The following is a 19923-nucleotide window of genomic DNA, read 5'->3' as shown; positions in this document are numbered from 1 at the left end:
CTATGCAAGAACAACATTGCAATAACTTTGTGCAATATTTTCTGACCCAAATTAGGCCAGAGTAAAAGGTAATGACATTGGTCAAATATGTTCTGTGAAGCAGCTCCATAATCTACCTGTAACAGATGTCACCAAAGGGGCTCCCTGCAGCAAGGTAAGACCTATAATAATTGGTCTCTGTGGTGCTGAAAACCAATTCTTAAGACTATACAATTAAGACATAGATTTAAGATTATGGGGCAATTGAAAATAATCTCCGTACACTATTCCTTCACTAAGAAAAATGAAATAAACATACCTGAAATCTAATGACAATAATGGAATAAATGACTTCTATTGATCCAAGTCAAATATTTATGGCAAACTCCCTCTTGTTCGGCTCGACACAATAAATAACATTTCCTTTCTCATTCATTGCCACCTACATCAATCCTTTAAATTTGGTCACTACTGTTATACAATTTTTAAAAATCACATATAAAAAACATATTTCTTATGGTGGTGTTCAGGCAAAAAGAAAAGTCTCATGTATGAGCCCCAGTCTATGCTGTGTTAGCAGATCTCAGTCAGGTCAGCAGCAGGAACATAAAAATTGATCTCCATGCCCCAAGATTAGGAAGGACAAAATCAGTCAGTGTTCATATGCTTCCATTATTTTTTCTAACTATTTCCTTATCAATTTTGTCCATTTTTTTTGATGGCTTATTATTAATTTTTGTTTGATATTACAGGGACTCAAGTTGATTCACTTATATCCAGCACTGAAGTTACCTAACTAACAACTGTCAGAAACAACCCTAATCTATCACTGTCCATTTCTATATTGCTCCTTTTATGGCCTCAAACTTTGGAGAAGGATGAAAAGATTATTTAGATTTAATTATTTTATGCAGAGTGTAGTGACTATATGGACTAAGTACCTGAAGAATGATTTGAGAGAGATTATGACTGGTATCATGGAATACTTCCTGGACACTGGGACCAGCTGAATGGACCACAATGGCCGCTTCTCAGTCCTGTATTTATCAAATGCCTCTTTTTAAACCTTGTTTTTACTCTAAGAACGTATTCGTAGAATCCCAAGCTTTGACACATTATCAATTTCTGATCAGAATATATTTAACCTATATCTCATCCATCTTGTATTTAAATATTTCCCTCTGCCAGTCTGCTATTTGACTTGTCAATTTTTCCAAACAGTTAATGTAGGTTAGATCCCCTTTCATCCCAGTGAAGTTATTTAATTTCCAGTCTAATAGCTTTAACTTTTCTTTCCATTTTCAGTTGAACCTAATTAGGTTATGATCACTAATAACAACAGAAAACGCTGGAAAAACTCAGCAGGCCAGGCAGCATCCCTGGAGAGAGAAACAGAGTTAACGTTTCAGGTCTGGGACCCTACATCAGAACTGGAAAAAGCTGGAGATGCCTGGCCTGCTGAGTTTTTCCAGCGTTTTCTGTTGTTATTTCAGATTTCCAGCATCCGCAATATTTTGCTATTGTAATAGGTTATGATCACTATTTGCCAAATGTCCTCCCCTACCTCTGGCTTTGTTAGCCAGAACCAGAGTTAGGAATGTGTCCTCTCTTACTGGACATGCAGCATATTGATTTAGAAACAGACCAATGAGAACTTTCCTTTTATGATTGTAATCATGTCCTTAATTAAAAAGACAACCCTTCTCCCTTCTCGATCTCTCCTAGAGAAGGAAAATTTTACAGCTCAAAATATTTAGTTCTTGGCATTATCACAGCTCATGCTAAGTTTCCATCAAGGTTACAACAGCATGCCCCTCCATTCTAATTAGTGCCTTCAATTCCCCGACTTTATTTTTACTGCTTTGCATTTTCACATATATACTGCCACCCCGATGGCTTCATACTCCTTAATACACTTTTCTCTTTTTTCAATTTCTCCTTTCACTAACTTTTTCCTTAACCTCTCTTCTATTTGACAGAGTGCATTTCTCCACATTCCTCCCATTCAGCTTACTGTTTTAGAGTGCAAGCGTCCCGGAGTCCCGGATTCCGGAACATTCCAGATCTCCGGATTTGGGACGCTCAACCTGTGCCTCACATTTATCTGTGTTGAAATTCATTTGCCAATTATATGCCCATTCTGCAACTTACCTCCCTTAACAACTCTGCTGTCATTAGAAATTGCAGTCCACCACACAGCAGCATGTAGCACATCATTTGCACTTGAGGCCATGTGGCAATTTAATGATACGGTTTGTGCTTTGGGAGAGAGGGGATCTGTCAAAGTATCAATAATTTTATCTCCATTCAAGAGATATGTACAAAGTCACAGAAACATGAAATCAAACTCAGCACCGGGGGGAAGAGGGGGTGGTGGGGGGGAGGAGAGCGGGCGGAGTGTATTTTTTACAAACAGACTGGAGGTGGGGGGGGGGGGGGGGAAACAGATTATAAATGTTTAGCAACCTCCTGACAAATAATATGAAATACATTTGGAGTAATCGGCATTGAAAGTTTAGAAAACAAATCAAGTGTAAATGATGTGCTACATGCTGCTATGTGGTGGACTGCATATGGTGAATTTCTAATGGCATTTCTTCATAGGAAAAGAAAGTCAACTTTTAAAAGGATTAAGCAGCAACATCAATCAATTTGAACTTTATGTAACTTGTTCTGCTTCCAAAAACTCCACATTATTTATATTCCTTTTTGGTCCATTTCATTACACTAGGGATAGAAATTTCAAAAAATAAAAAACACAACCTTCTCAACAGCCAGTAGTTGCTGCCTCTGTCGCTCATCCAATGTCTGGTTGTTGTTCTGCAAGATGTTCCTTTCCTCTTCAAGATGTGATAACCTCTCCTTTAACCTGCAGTGCTGTGACTCCTGATCCCGGATTGTAGCTTCATGGGTCATTTGAGTGGCTTGAAGCGTCCCAATATGACCTAAACACAGTATGGTGCAGTTTTGTCATTGTTCCTCGAGTAGCTAAAAGCCTCTCGTATTTTAATACTTAAATGATCCCGACATCTGTCCGCGGCTCAGTGGTAGCAATCTCACCTTTGAGTTAAATGGTTGTGGGTTCAAGTCCCACTCCAGAAACTTCAGCACAAAATCTAGGCTGACACTCCAGTACAGTACTGAAGGAGTGCTGCACTGTCAGAGGTGCCGTCTTTCAGACGAGACGTTAAACTGAGGCCCCGTCTGCTCTCTTAGGTGGACGCAAAAGATTCCATGGCACAAGGTGAGTTTTCCTTGATGCCCTGGCCAATATTTATCTCTCAACCAATCACTAAAACTGATTATCTAGTCATTATCGCATTGTTATTTACGGAACCTTGCTGTGTGTAAAATGGTTGCCGCGTTTCCTACATTGCAACAGTGACTACACTTCAAAAAGTACTCCATTGGCTGTAAAGTGATTTGAGAAGTCAAGATGTCATGAAAGGCGCTTAATATAAATACAAGTCTTTCTGTTCTTTTATCTATCAGGTTAAATATTAAGAGATACAGCAAGGGTTTACTCCTTGCATAAAGGTCTTTTCATAGTCTCAATAAACATTGTGCAATATGAAATTTTAAAAAATGCACTTTATGCCATATAACTACAACTTGCATTTATATAGTAACTTTAATGTTGGAAAACATTAAGGCACTTCACAGAGGTGTAATCAGACAAAAAAATATGCCAAGCCAAAGAAAGGGGTGATCAAAAGCTTGGTAGAAGGGGTGATCAAAAGCTTGGTAGAAGGGGTGATCAAAAGCTTGGTAGAAGGGGTGATCAAAAGCTTGGTGAAAGGTAAATTTTAAGGAGGATCTTAAAAGAGGGGAGGTAAATGGAGAGGCAGAGCGAATTAGGGAGAGAATTGCAAAGCATGGGGCCTAAACAGTTGAAGGCACAGCTGCCAATGATAGGGCAAAGAGGGGATGCACCAGAGACCAGAATCGGAGGAACGGAACATTCCAGGTGGTTGTACTGCTGGTGGAGGTTACAGAGATAGGGAGGGGCGAGGCCATGAAGGGATTGAAACACAAGGATGACGATTTTAAATTTGAGGCATTGGGGACCGTTCGCCAATGTAGGACAGCGAGCACAAGGGTGATGGACTAGCGTCACTTGGTGCACTAGGATACGAGCAGCAGCAGAGTTTTGGTTGAGTTGAAGTTTACACAGGGAGGAGGATGGGAAGCCAGCCAGGTGAGCACTGGGATAGTTGAGGCTGAAGGTGACAAAGGCATGGATGGGAGTTTCAGATGTAGATGGACTGAGGTGGAGCAGAGACAGGCAATATTTAGATATGGAATTAGGCGGTCTTTGTGATGGAGAGGCCACGGGGTTGAAAACTCAGCTCAGGGTCGAATAAGATGCCGGGATTGAAAACAGTCTGGTTAAACCAGAGACAGTAGCTGGTGAAGGGAATGAAATTGTTGGCAAGAGTATGGTTGTGGTCGGGGCCGAAGACGATGGCTTTAGTCTTCCCGATGTTTAACTAGCAGAAATTGTGGCTCATCTAAGACTGGAAGCTAGACAAGCAGACTGGCAGCACAGAGCCAGTGGAGGGGTATGGGGGAGTGATTAAGAGGTAGCGTTGGGTCAGCGCATATGTGGAAGCTCACCCATGTCATCGGATGATGTCACCAAGGGGCAGAGTGTAGATGAGGGGAACCAAGGATAGAGGTTACTTTATGAAGCGACAAGAAAGGTACATGCAAACAGAAAGGTCATACTAATAGCTCATAGTAAGCTCGAGGAACAGCACCTCATCTTTCTATTAGAGACTTCACCGCCTTCTGGACTCGACATTGAGTTCAACAATTTCAGACCATAACCTCTGCCCCTATTTTTTCCAGGCGGCAGCTGTTGATGATTTTGCCATCCCCATTTGCAACATTTAACCACTCCTGCCGTCCACCCTTTCACAGACCGTCCCTTTTGTGCTTTCCTCACCCCCACCTTTCCCTGCCTCTGCACCTGCTTAAAATCTGTTACAATTCTAACTTTTTCCAGTTCTGACGAAGGGTCACAAATCTGAAACATTAACTCTGTTTCTCTCTCCACGGATGCTGCCCGACCTGCTGAGTGTTTCCAGCATTTTCTGTTGTTATTTAATACTAATAGAGACTTTACCAACTCCAATATAATTACCAACTTAATAAAAATTGAGAGGGCAGGCAACAGAAAATGTCAGAAAAGTGTCAGAAAATCAAAGGTGCACTGCCTACAATTTTCTGTCCATTCACATTATTAGACAAAAAGAAAAATCACAAGCAATGCACCTGCAATGTTCTGAAAAGCCTCGTGTGCAAGATCTCACTGACCTCTGAAAATTCCAATAGAATGACCAAGTGGTCTAGAATCTGAACTCATGCAAGTCATTCATGAATGCTTTCCAACCCAGTGTATTAGAAATGCCAGTAGAGGAAACACATCACAACGCAATAATGACAAGTAACCCAGATAACTAAAAGAAGAGGTGGCACTCTTGGTTGACAGCTACCATAACATGAGAAATTTAACTAGGTTGGGGATAAACCAGTACTTAGGTATAATACTTTAAATGGTTTGGACTTCAAGGCAATGAAGAAAGAGCTTAAACAAAATCAACTGCAGGGTAGCACTCAAGAAAATTTCTGTTGAGGACAACCATTAAAGACTAACTATTGAGCATGCAGCATCTGTACATACCAAGGGCTAGCAAGCACATTTTAAAGAAACTTAACCCTAAATGGATTAATAAGACAGTATGAAAATAAACAAACCCTAAAAAGATGGTAGAAAAGTAGTTGTAGGAAAGCAGTGAGATGAATACAGGAACCTCAAAAAAAAATTTACAAACAAGGTCTAAGTGGCTAAATAGGGAACTTGAAATGTCCATAGCTGTAGAAGCTAATAAACAATTCTTCCACAATTATTACAGCAAAAGAATTGTCAGAGAAGAACTGAAATCCCTTAAGGATTCAAACAGAATTGAAAAGGAGGATGCACTAAAAATAGTGAACATATATAAAATGACTATTCCATGTTAGTATTCGCTGAATGAGACACCAGTAGCATTCACCTTATTATTACACCTACAACTAAACTCAATGATTGATCTCGCTTGTATGGACATCCTAGAGCCCTAGGTTTAAAGGATTCAAAACTGATAAATCGACAAGATGGACGCTACGTACCCAAGGCTGCTGACACTAGGGACGAAATCTACAAAGAATTGACAATGATCAGCAGGGAGCTAATAATACAGGGGATATCCCACTGAATTGAAAACAAGCCAAAATGCTGGTCAGACCTCATTTGGAGTATTGTGATCAGTTTGGAGCACTTCATCTCAAACGATATACAGGCCTTGGAGGAGGTCTAGCAATGATTCATCAGATGATACCTGGGATGAAGAGGCTTTGCTGAGATTAGAGTCTGCATCAACTTGGGTTATATTCCCTGAAGATGAGGAGGTTAAAGGGTGATCTGTTTGCCACATTTAAAATAATGAAGGAAATTGGTAGGGAATGACTCTTCCCTCTAATAAGGACACCCAGAGCAACAGGGCATAATCTTACAATTAGAACTAAACCAGTTAAAACTGAATCCAAGAAAAAAATCTTTACACAAAACATTGTGAGAATGTAGAATGTGCTGCTCCATAATGAGACCATAAATGCAGGATCAATTGAAGTGTTCAAAAGGGAGATACTTAGTTGAGAAGGAAGGAACTTAAGGGATTGCAGAAATGGTGTGGATTCAGCAATAAAGAGAAAAGACCTGCAATGGCTAACAAGATGGTGGAGTATATTTGACTACCCGAATGGCCTACTCCTGGTGTGAGAAAATCTATACACGCTTCTTCGTTTCAGAACTCCTGCATTCAGACTATAAAATTGCTGTAAGTTGGAAATTCAAGCCAATGTCCGGAACTTTTACATTGCTGACAGTGCGGGTTCACGAGTGGGTCGGCAATTAAAAGTGCTGAAATTAACAGCGCATCAGGATCCCGCCGACTTTCGCATTTAACTCGGACGCCTTTCCCAGCGCGCCACGGACCCGCTCGGGAGAGGCGGGCGACCTCATTGAAGTAATTAACCGCTCGTTGAGAGACCTATAAGAGGCTTTTTAACCTGAGGTTTCAGTTTTTACTGCTTGTGCATGGGATTCACGGACTTCCTGAAGCTCGCCTGTGAAAGCAAGGCGAAAGCTCAGTGGCCATTGTGCGAGTTTATTAAGTGACAGCTGGAAAAAGCACATAAATAGTCACACCTTATACCTGCTTTCTTGCCTAAGGGAGAGGCTCTTATTGACAGCATTTTGTGCAGAGATTTTGCTTTCAGGAGTTTGCAGGTGAGTTCTGCAACCTTAGAAGGTACTCTCACCACATTACAAGTCACTCCAACTACATTGGAGGATTGTGCCGCTGATCTCCACTTTATCTGCCGTCTACCAAATCAGCACATGTGCCAAGTTTCACCTTGGACCTCAGATTCGGACCAAAATGAGCCCCAGCACCAACAACATCAGTAGCCTTCTCTTCACCGAACTGATGCTCCACAGGAGATAGGGAATCAGCACAGGGGTGCACCTCGGCAAAGGAGATATCCCTAGAGCTGTGGAAGCTGCAACATTAAATAAATTTAAAATGGAGATAGACATTTTCCTAGCAGATAAGGGAATTAGGGGTTACGGGGAGAGGGCAGGGAAGTGGACGTGAGTCTAGATTCAGATCAGCCATGATCCTATTGAATGGCGGAGCAGGCCCGAGGGGCCGTATGGCCTACTCCTGCTCCTATTTCTTATGTTCTTATAACACAGAGTATACAGGCAGAGCATGCGCTTCCTGGACATGACTGAACAGCAGTGCTTCAGGAGGTTCAGGCTATCACGCCAAGTCATGGCAGACATTTGTAGCCAGTCAAATGGCTACCAGTGGCCGTCAAAGTCGCCACCGCCCTCAACTTCTTCACCTCAGGTTCCTTCCAGGAATCTGCAGCAGACATTTGCAGGATCTCGCAGTTGGCTGCCCACAAATGCATCAACCAGGTGACCAATGCCATGTTTCACAAATCAGGCACTTATGTACACTTTGCCACTGATGAAGCCAGTGTGACTGAGCGGGCGCTCTACTTTGCGGCTCTGGCTGGCTTCCAACAGGTGCAGAGCGTCGTCGACTGCATGCATGTGGCCATTAAGGCACCCCCAGATCACCCAGGAGTGTTCGTGAACCGGAAGGCCCTCCAATCCCTCAATGTGCAGTTCGTCTGCAACCACAAAAATATCATGATGCATGTGTGTGCCAGGTTCCCAGGGAGCGGTCATGACTCTTCTGTCCTGCACCAGTCCACCCTCCCCTCAGCTCTTCGCACCTCCAAACAGACTTACCAGCTGGCTGCTTGGAGACAAGGGCTATCCACTGAAGACGTGGCTGATGACATCCTTGAGGAGGCCAAGCAATGAGGCTGAGGAGCGCTATAATGAAAGCCACAGGATGACCAGATGTCTCAGAGCAAGCAATAGGCATGCTGAAGATGCACTTCAGATGCCTGGACAGATCTGGAGGATCCCTTCAGTACGCACCAACTAGGGTCTCCAGAATGATCGTCATAAGCTGCACGCTGCATAACAGAGCGCAGCAGCGAGGATTGGAGCTGCAGGAGGAGCAAGATGCAGTCACTTCAGAGGAGGAGGAGGAGCAGGTGGAACTCTAGGAGGAGGTGGACATTGTACCAGCAGCCGCACATTGCTATCCGGGAGGCCTGGGATGGCCTCATAATGGCACGATTTAGTTAAGTTGCACCAGTGCACCCATCTGGTTCCCGATGCTGTACCAACTTCCCCACCCCACCAACGCCACAAAGCAGTCCTAAAATGACCAAACCATTCCTGTCACACACACACCCATTGCTCGAGCTTAAGTAATGTCTCACCATTCACTCCAACTGATAAGGCTACTTCCCAGGTAGCAGGCAAAAATTGACAAGACAGGAAAGTGGTGCAAAGAAATACATTTGTGCAAGTCATAAATAGAACTAAAACTTAACACTAACATTTTGGCAAACAGCCATGTGCATACCCTTGTGCATCTACGATTGTGTCACTTTTCTTTTCCAAGTGTTTCTACAAGATGCACTCCCTGTGGCTTCAGCAGAGGTAAATGCAGGCTGCTTACTTCCCTGCTCTGACTACTTTGACACTTTTGGTGGACACCTTCTGGGTTTTGGAGCCTGTGAGGGTCCCGCCAAAGATTGCACCTCCTGCAACTGTGCAGGGGCAGACACCAAGGCAGCATATGGGGCTCTGACTGAGAGAGGCGCATCGGGGGAGAAGTGGCAGCACTTTGAGCAAAACTTCCATTTCCAAGTCCCCTCTCACCATCATCCCTCTCACGGGCCACCTGCACTTCCCTGCTAGCAAGGAGCTGGAGAGCACCTTACCGCACATCAGTGGGGTGATGAATGATGTCCAAGCCTACGTTGGTAGCCCTCCTCGAGAGGAGTCCAATAAGAGTCTGCAATCTGTTGTTCACAGCATGTTCTCGTTTGACTGGCGCATTAGCTTCTCCATGAAGGTGGCCATCCTTTCCATGGAACAGCATATCGTCGCCATCGCCTGCAACATGGTGCTGCTCATGTTGGAGGTGGACTCCTCTATTCTCTCTACAATCACACACATTGCGGCTGGAAAAGCTGCCAGAGCCTCGCGCATTTGTTGCTGCTCCTCCAAGATCAACCTCTTTGTCGACAGCCCCGAGGTTCATCATCTGCATCCAGCTGAACAGAGCTTGGCGTGTCCTTCGCCCTCCGGCGAGGGCTCTCCACTGCTGTCCCTGTCTCCATCATCTGCTCTTGTTCACTTGTGATGTGTGAGACACCAGTTGACAACACTACTCTATGTCTCACAGGATGTGCACGTATCTGCGCTGGTGCTGGGTGTGCATGGGTCTGGTGAGGGTGCACCCTCAGAGACTGCAGCTTCCTTTGAGGAATCGTCTTCCTCCTCCGACTGGACAGTGGGGGGGGGGGAAGGGGAACATGATGGACCTGTGGGAGAGTAAAGGCATGAATTGGAGCTCTTATGAAAAGAATTTTTAACGTCGTCATTATGCACATCATATTTCACTGGCTGCTGATATCAGTCACCATGAATGACTGTTGTATGCCATGTAGCTGTATGATACTTAATTCTGTCACCAAGTTACTGGGAGGTCCCCCTCTCTCCATCTCCCACCGCCAGCAGCTCTGCCACGCCGCTTAATTCCAGCACCTCCTCCTCCTGCTGGCATCAATGTACTGTAAATTAGAGGGCCACCTCCGGTTCTCTCTTTCTCCCTGTTGTTCTGCGCTCTCTTTTCCTGCAAAGAGGGAAAGAAGAGAACTTTGAGTGAGAGTGATGGAATGAGTGTAGGGGATGGATGGGCTACATCTCCAGAGGGAGTAACATGACATTGCCAAATGGCCTCCTCTGTGCCGTGACTTTCTATGATTGCAGTAGGCTGAGGGCGAGTGTCAGTAGTGGCTAGTCAGATGGGGATAAAAGTACGTGCATAGACAGTGAGGGATGGGTGCACCTGCAAAGTAGGTTGGTGTGAGGAGTGACGTTACATCCAATACTTTGAGTAGGCTTGGGAAGGCAGAGTGATGGGGTTGGGGTGATGCGCACATCAGGATGTAGTTGAATGTGGCATTGTACTCACCGTTCCTGACTTCATGAGGTCATTAAATCTCTTCCTATACTGCATCCAGGAAAGGCTGACAACACCCCTGCTGCTCACTTCGAGTGCAATCTCCAGCTGGCCTCTTCCTGTCATCACCAGGGAACAGGATCTCCTTCCTTGGTCTCTCTCCCTGGAGCAGGATGTCCAGGGAGGAATCTGAAAACCTGGGCGCAGTATTCTGGCGCTGTGACTGCATCGTTGTCTATAAATTATTGCACCCTCAGTCAAGTATTGGATGTAACAGCGAAGGGCACCTTTCGCAACCACCTCAGACCCTCCTACAACAACCTTCAACTCTGATGAGTGCAAGGCTCCTTTAAATAGGCGAGCTGAAGGCGAGTCATCCTTGGCGTCATCAGACCCGCTCCATTTAATTGACCGAGAAACCAGCATGACTCAGTCAATTGATCTAGTTAAGTTAAACACACAGTGGAGAGCACGCTGATGGAATGTTTGTGCTGGTGACCCGCTACGCAGCCCCCCTGAACCCGAACCCACTCACAGGTAAAGATTCACCCAATGTGTTCGGAAATTGGAGAGCATTCAACACAAGATGGATCAACAAGTTAATTCTCAGATGGGATCGTGATATACCTCTGGAGTTCTGAACTCCAACACACTAAAAATTATGAATAATGCAACATTCACATATTTTTAAAAAATCAACTGTAAGCTGTCCTTTTCCACATTATGAAGAAAACCCTTTAAATCATGGCAATTTATCCTCTACGATGTACATTATGTTGTTTCAAATAAAATGACTGCAGCAAAAGCCAGAAAAGTGGAGTGAATCAGATAGTGGAAATGCCATTTTTTTTTTTTTTTTAAACGTGGTTTAACTAAAGATGGACCTACTTGATTTAAGTAGCAGTTCTGTGGACTGTTGTTGAATACGATCTTTACAAGCAACCAGTTCATCATCTAACTGCTTTTGTTTTGTAAGAGTCATATCAGCTTTCTGTTGGCCCTCTTTCAGCTGTTGCTGAAGCATCTGAAAGAATACACACCATATTGTTAAAGAAAAGAACCATATTGTTAAAGAAAAGAACATCAGTTGTTACAACTAGGCTCGCTGTTCAGAATTCAATATTGCATACCATAGGTATGGTCTTACATCGAAAAAGGAAATTTAAAAAAATCAAAAAGTGAGATAATTAATTTTAAGAGTTTCATGCCACACATGGGCCATGACAATCACATGCAATTCTCATTCCCACTGCATATATCTGCATTGTCCTGGGGATGCATCTTTTGAAGAGAGAAGACATCAGAGAAAACAGCTTTCTGCTTCACCCCGCCAATCTTTCGGCAGGTCACAGGCAGGTGGAGACTAAAAGTTACTCGGGCATGCATTCTGTCATGTCCCAGTCTCCCCACTGCCTTCTAGGATCAAGTCCTGTCAGGCCATGGTATGCCCGGCTACGTGTGGGCAGACCAATGCAAGTTGGTTGCAGATAAGGAAACATAGAAGATAGGAGCAGGAGTAGGCCATTCGGCCCCTCGAGCCTGCTCCGCCATTCAATGCGATCATGGCTGATCATCCAAATTCAGTACCCGGTCCCTGCTTTCTCCCCATACCCCTTGATCCATTTAGCCTTGAGAAATATATCTAACTCCTTCTTGAATATATTTAATGAATTGGCCTCTACTGCCTTCTGTGGTAGAGAATTCCACAGGTTCACCACTCTCTGGGTGAAGAAATTCCTCCTCATTTCTGTCCTAAATGGCCTACCCCTTATCCTTAGACTGTGACCCCTGGTTCTGGACTTCCCGACCATCGGGAACATCCTTCCAGCATCTAGTCTGTCTAGTCCTGTTAGAATTTTATAAGTTTCGATGAGATCCCCTCTCATTCTTCTAAACTCCAGCGAGTACAAGCCCAATCGATCCAATCTCTCCTCATACGTCATTCCTGCCATCCCAGGTATCAGCCTGGTGAATCTTCGCTGAACTCCTTCCATGGCAAGAACATCCTTCCTCAGATAAGGCGACCAAAACTGCACACAATACTCAAGGTGTGGTCTCACCAAGGCCCTGTACAACTGCAGCAAGACATCCTTGTTCCTGTACTCAAACCCTCTCGCTACGAAGGCCAACATACCATTTGCCTTCTTAACCGCCTGCTGCACCTGCAATGCTTACCTTCAGTGACTGGTGCACAAGGACACCCAGGTCTCGTTGCACTTCCTTCTCCCAATCTATTGCCATTCAGATGATAATCTGCCTTCCTGTTTTTGCTACTAAAGTGGATAACCCCACATTTATCCACGTTATATTGCATCTGCCATGCTTCTGCCCAATCACCCAACCTGTCCAAATCATACTGGAGTTTCTCGGTATCCTCCTCACAGCACACACGCCCACCCAGCTTTGTGTCGTCTGCAAATTTGGAGATATTACATCTAGTTCCCTTGTCTAGAACATTAATATATATTATGAATAGCTGGGGTCCAAGGACCGATCCCTGCAGTACCCCACTAGTCACTGCCTGCCACTCGGAAAAAGACCTGTTTATTCCAACTCTTTGCTTTCTGTCTGCCAACCAGTTCTCTATCCAAGTCAGTACCTTGCCCCCAATCCCATGTGCCTTAACTTTACATGCTAATCTCTTATGCGGGAACTTATCGAAAGCCTTCTGAAAGTCCAAATACACCACATCCACTGGTTCTCCCTTATCTATTTTACCAGTTACATCCTCAAAAAATTCCAGTAGATTAGTCAAGCACGATTTACCCTTTGTAAATCCATGTTGACTTTGTCCAATCCTGTCACTGTTTTCCAAGTGCTCTGCTATTACATCTTTTATAATGGACTCTAGCATTTTCCCCACTACCGATGTCAGGCTTACCAGTCTATAATTCCCCGTTTTCTCTCTACCACCTTTTTTGAATAGTGGGGTAACATTAGCTACCCTCCAATCCATGGGTACTGTTCCAGATTTCATCAAATGTTGGAAGATGATCAGCAATGCATCTACTATTTCTAGGGCCACTTCCTTAAGTACCCTAGGATGTAGATTATCAGGCCCTGGGGATTTAATCGGCCTTCAATCCCATCAATTTCCTTAACACCATTTCCCTACAAATACTGATTTCTTTCAGTTCCTCCCTTTCATCAGACCCTATGTTCCCCGACATCTCTGGGAGGTTATTTGTGTCCTCCTTTGTGAAGACAGAACCAAAATATATATTTAATTGGTCTGCCATTTCTTTGTTCCCCATTATAAATTCCCCTGATTCGGACTGCAAGGGACCTACACTTGACTTCACCAATCTTTTTCTCTTCACATATCTATAGAAGCTTTTACAGTCAGTTTTTATGTTCCCTACAAGCTTACTCTCATTCTATTTTCCCTTTCTTAATTAATCCCTTTGTCCTCCTTTGTTGAATCCTAAACTGCTCCCAGTCCTCAGGTTTACTGCTTTTTCTGGCCAATGTATATGTCCTCTCCTTGGATCTTATGCTATCCCTAATTTCCCTTGTTAGCCACAGTTGAGTCACCTTTTTTGTTTTTTTTTATGCCAAACTGGGATGAACAAATTCTGTAGTTCATCCATGCGGTCTTTGAATGTTTGCCATTGCCTATCCACCGTCAACCCTTTGAGTGACATTCCCCAATCAATCCTACCCAACGCGTGCCTCAGACCATCGTAGTTTCCTTTACTTAAATTCAGGACCTTAGTCTCGGAGTCAACAACTTCATTCTCCATCTTAATGAAAAATTCTATCATATTATGATCGCTCCGACCCAAGGGGCCTCGTACAACAAGATTGTTAATTAATCCTTTCTCGTTACATAATAGCCCGTCTAAGATGGCCTGATTTCTGGTTGGTTCCTCGACATATTGGTCCAGGAAACCATCCCGTAAACACTCCAGGAATTCCTCCTGCACAATATTGTTACTAATTTGGTTAGCCCAATTTATATGTAGATTAAAGTCACCCATGATGACTGCTGTGCCCTTATTGCACGCTTCTCTAATTTCCCTTTTAATGCCATCCCCAACCTCCGTAGGAAACATGGCCTCCACAGCTTTTCCCACCATTTGCACTTTTCTAAAGCTTGATACTGCAGCCACCTCTTGGGCTTCAGTATCCAGATATTGTTGGTAGGTGCCACAGGCCAGTAAGATCAGCAAACTCAATACAGCCCGAGAATTGAAACCCGAGATGTTTGAGCCTGAATCTCTCGTGATACATTGTGCAGTGATTAATTCATCAAGCTATTGGAGATGGCTGGGGAGTGTGTTAAAAAAAAAACCTAATGATACCATTGAAGCAATTCACAAAAGTAATTTTCTTTACCCACTGAAAACAATAGACCTATGTGCAAAAGTTATCCAGCCATGTTAAGATGCATTTCTCTTGCTCTCTTGTAGGGTTTTAAAAAGGCAGAACAACAAATTCCCCACTACTGTATTATCATACATCCAAAAATGATTCATGACATTAATTTTACTAACCAAGACATTTGACTGACCAATTTGAAGCAATATTATTGGCAGAACTTCTATTTTTAGCATAGAAGTTTTTTCATCAGACATATCAGTGCATAAACCAAAAAAGAAACCGGCTTAAATTCCAAAAGGAGGCCACTTCAGATATAACCAGTGTTATATTCATCCTTGCCCTGTGCTGTAGTTTTTTTAAAATTTGGGTAGCAAATGCTTTACATCTACCTTATCTAATAATTTATATTAGCTCTTACTTGTACATGGTCTTCTGCTTTGTTTACTGTTCCTTGAAGCTGTTCGCATTTGTTCCTCAGTTGATTGGCATCTTCCTGTGTGATCTGCAATTCCGTCTGCAGCTTGTCAAGTGCCTTTTTCAAAGCAGTCTCTTGGATTTGAAATTCCATCTTTAGCTGAGACTCCCTCTGTTTCCATTGAAACAAATGTTCCGATGTCTGCTGAGATTTTTTTAAGGCTTCAAACTCATGTTCATAAAAGGCCTGAGCTTTGCTCAATTTAGCTTCAAATTCTTCCACTAGTTTTTGCTTCTCGAGTGTAAGTTCTTCAATTTTATTGTTCATAGCAATCAGTTCAGCCTTGAGCAGTTGCTGTACCTTCTCGTGTTGTTTATTTGAAGTTTCATGCTGACTGTGATGAGTCTTTAAGAGGTTCTGGATCTCTAGCTTGTGAGCTGACTGCAGATCTTCCAGAGTTTCCTGTTTATCTTGTCCAAACTGGGACTCTAACTGCATAAACTGTTGTAGCTTATCATCAAAGTTTTCCTTAATTTCTTGCATATTTCTAGACATAATTACAATACCTTGCATTTGATGGGTCTCTGTAACAAGTTGTGTGTCTTCAACCTGCTGCTTATAGGCCTCAAATTCTGCCAGTGCTTGCTGTTTCATCTGCTTATGCTGTTCCAGAGATTCTTCCAATGACTGGATTCTCTTCTGTAGTTCTACTTCCTCATTGATTTTACCCTTATACTGAAGAATCTTCTCTTTTGTTTCATCAAAAATTTGTTGGACTTCTTCCTCGTGGGCCTCCTTGAGTGCCTGGATAGCAGCCTCATGTTCATCATTTTTAGTATTTAAAGCATAGATCACCTGCAAAAAATGACATACTGTACAATATATTTATACAGCTAATGGATCGGTCATAGCATTGTTTATGGCAAGTCAGAGTTTGTTGTTTTATCAGAAGGATATTATACCATATAACACAATATTTTATATTAGAAGAGTGTTTATGCCTTGATTGCCCTTTACGAATAGATGTAAAGAACTGCCTTGCAGAAAGCTGTCTTAGCCCTGTACTTGCAACTATCTCTAGTTTCTCTCCCATCTCCCCTGTTCAAGGTTGCCCTCTCCAAACTCATCTCGTCCATGAGACCCACCTCCTGCTCTCTCGACCTGGCCGGAATTTTCTGGGGTCCGTGCAGGCACGATTGGAGGCGGGTCAGGTGGGAAATTTGCAATATCTTGGAGCGGGTCAGAACCCCGCCGTCATCCCACCCCCACGCTCCTTTCCCTTGGGCGTGTTTGCCAGCACGACAGAAACCTGAACTGCAGAGGTGGGCGAGCTGATTTAAATCATTATCAAGTAGTTGTCAGACCCTTAAGAGTCTTTTTAAACCTACCTATCAAATTTCCTTGGCTGACCACAGGAACCACGCAGCTCGGGAACCAAGTCTGTCAAACTGAGGCTGAAGTTGAGTGGCCATTGATCCAGCTGATTAGTGCACAGCATGGAAATTACAATAAAAACTCCCACCTTACAGCTGATCACTATTGCTGACTGCATTGCCAGCACAAATTTAGCTTTCTACAGGCTGCAAGTGTTTCCAGCAAAGTCGCCATCCAGTGTTACCTCATTTTTAGAACCTATCACATAATTAACAGATTGCTTCTGTCATCTCTACTTGACCTGCCATCTATTCCACCAGCATGGGTGCCGTCTATACTGTCTCACTTTGGTCCTCAGAATCGGACCATGATGAGCCCCAACACCAGCAGCACCAACAACACCACCACCCTTCTCCACCTGATGCTGCACAGGACTGAGGGCATCAGCACAGGAGGTGGTGCCCCCAACACAGGGTATACAGGCAGAGGATGAGCTTCCTCAACATGACTGAGCAGCAATGCCAAAGGATACACAGGCTATCGCGCCAGGTTGTCACAGACATCTGCACATTGCTGGAGCAAGACCTACAGCCCAGAGGAGGTGGACACGCCTTACCAGTGACTGTCAAAGTCACCAACGCCCTCAACTTCTTCGCCTCAGGCTCCTTCCAGGGATCTGCAGCAGACATTTGTGGCATCTCGCAATCAGCTGCCCACAGATGCATCGCAGAGGTCATCGATGCCCTCTTTGACATGTCAGCCAATTATATCAACTTTGCCACTGATGAAACTAGTGTTGCTGAGCCGGCGCTCGGCTTTGCCGCTCTGGCTAACTTCCCACGGGTGCAGGACGTCATTGTCTGCACACATGTGGCCATCAGGGCACCCTATCATCACCAAAGAGTCTTTGTCAACTGCAAAGGCTTCCACTCGCTCAATGTGCAGCTCGTCTGCAACCATAGGAAAATCATCATGCATGTGCGTGCCAAATTCCCTGGCAGCTGCGCTAGTCTACCATCCCTCAGCTCTTCGCTCATCCAGACATACCTTCCGGCTGGCTGCTTGGAGACAAGAGCTATCTACTGAAGACGCAGCTCATGACACCCTTAAGGAGGCCAAGTGCTAAGGCCGAGGAGTGATATAATGAAAGTCACATTTCCACCAGGTGTGTCATAGAGCAGACAATAGGCATGCTGAAAATGCACTTCAGATGCATTGACAGATCTGGAGGAGCCCTTCAAACACACCAGCAAGGGTCTCCAGAATTGTTGTGGTCTGCTGCGCCCTGCACAACACAGCGCAGCAGCGAGAATTAGCGCTGCATGAGGAGCAAGGCACTGAGCGCACAGCCTCTTCAGAGGAGGAGAAGGAGTATCAGCTGGAAGACGAGGAGGAACAGGCGGCGCAGATCCAACCAGTGCTCGAGCACATTGCTGCCCGGGAGGCCAGGGATGGCCTCATTGTGGCCAGATTTACTTAGCTTTACACAGTACACCCATATGGTTGCCACATGCTGCGCCAGGTTGGTACCATCCCACAGCAACACCATAAAACACCCCTACAATGACCAAGCCATTCCTTTCACACTGACCACCATTGCTGGAGGTAAAGTTATGTCTCACCATTCACTTCAACTCACTGTCACTTCCAAAGGTGCACACAAATTTATCCAAGACCGGAAAGTGGTGAAAATAAAAGATTTTTATGTGACATCACACTAATGGAAACTTTACAGAAACATTGAATAAAACACCCAAGTGGCTACCCTTATGAATCTACTTGCATGTCATCTTTCTCTTGCGTGTGCTTCTACGAGGTGCTACCCCTGTGGCTTCAGCAGAGGTAGAGGCAGTCTGCTCACTTCCCTGCTGCGACTGCTTAGACACTCTTGGCAGACGTCCTCTGGGTTTTGGAACCTCTGATGGGCCCGCCAAAGTCTGCTCCTCATGCGACTGTGTAGGGGCAGACTCGGCCATCGCTGTCCGGGGAGGCATCTGGGGCTCTTACTGAGGGGGTGGCACCGGGGGAGAAGTGTGAGCGCTTTGAGAGGAGTCCCCACTTCCATGTCCCCTCTCACCATCATCCCTCTCATGGGTCACCCACACTTCCCTGCTAGCAAAGAGCTGGAGAGCACCTTGCTGCACATCAGTGGGGCCATGAGAACCCATGTCCACTTTGACAGCCCCCCTGAAGAGGAGGTCCATGAGCCTTTGCCATCTATTCTCCGTAGATAGCCATCTAGTCTCCATAGAGGCCAGGTGCTCCTGTGAGTGGCACATTAACTGCTCCATGCAGGTGGCCATCCTATCCACGGAAGAGCCTACAGTTGTCATCGCCTGCGACACGGTGGTGCTCATGTTGGCGATGGACTCTTCCATTCTCTGGATGTTTACAGACATTGAGCTTGTAAAACCTGTCAAAGCCTCCTGCACTTCTTGCTGCACCTCCAGGAATACCCTCTTTCTGGATGGCCCTCGAGGCTCAGCGTCTGCAAGCAACTGAGCAGAGCTGGGAGTGTCCTGCGCCCTTCAACGAGGAGTCTCCACTGCTGTCCCCGTCTCCACCATCTGCTCTTGCTCACTTGTGAATTGAGAGACACCAGGTGACAACACTACTCTATCTCGCATGGGATCCACCGACGTGTGGGTATCTGCGCTGGTGCTGGGTGCACTTATTTCTGGTGGCAGTGCGCCCTTAAAGGCTAGAGAATCCTCTGAGAAGTCGTCTTCCCCTTCTTCCTGGACAGACCGGAGCAGGGGGGGGGGGGGGGGGGGGGGGGGGAGCGAGCTCTTGATGGACCTGTGGGAGCATAAAGAGCTGAGTTAGATATGTCATATGAAGAATGGGTACAGATACCATTATGCACATGTTGACCATTCACTGGCTGCTGACATCAGTCCCCATGAGTGACTGATGTAGGTCATGTAGCTGTATCATATGTAATGCAGTCACCAGGTTGCCGAGAAGTCCCCCTCTCTCTGACTCCCACCTCCAGCTGCTCGGCGACTCCCAAAACTTCTAAGGCAACCTCCTCTGCTGTTGTTAAGGTCGCTAATGATGGTGCTCCACCTCCGGTGCTCTCCCTCTCCCTCTTATTGTGGGCTCTCTTTTCCTGCAAGGAGGGAAAGAGAAGGTTAAGTGAGAGTGATGGGTTAAGTGTAAGGA

The 19923-nt window shown here is 44.9% G+C and overlaps 1 protein-coding gene across 10 annotated transcripts in view; it reads right to left on the bottom strand.

Moving 5' to 3' along the window:
* The window catches only part of fam184ab (family with sequence similarity 184 member Ab), a 106263-nt gene extending 90000 nt beyond the window's left edge, over positions 1–16263 (bottom strand). For 8 of the 10 annotated variants that reach the window (XR_015079558.1, XM_085997312.1, XM_085997316.1 and 5 more), the window contains exons 1-3: positions 15388–16128; positions 11535–11670; positions 2743–2924 (exon numbers count right to left, since the gene is read on the bottom strand). Coding sequence is in view for 9 of the 10 variants with exons in the window: in XM_085997312.1 (XP_085853438.1) it covers positions 2743–2924; positions 11535–11670; positions 15388–16038 (969 nt within the window). In the remaining variant the exon portion in view is untranslated. Of the gene's footprint in view, positions 1–2742; positions 2925–11534; positions 11671–15387 lie in introns of all 10 variants that reach the window. The other 2 variants (XM_085997319.1, XM_085997320.1) reach the window with 1 other exon arrangement.
* Positions 16264–19923: the final 3660 nt, after the last annotated feature.

Source organism: Somniosus microcephalus, chromosome 9 (assembly GCF_052327205.1).
Source record: "Somniosus microcephalus isolate GS21.2 chromosome 9, FLI_Smic_1.0, whole genome shotgun sequence".
NCBI lineage: Eukaryota > Metazoa > Chordata > Chondrichthyes > Squaliformes > Somniosidae > Somniosus > Somniosus microcephalus.
This window is presented reverse-complemented; position numbering and strand designations above follow the sequence as displayed.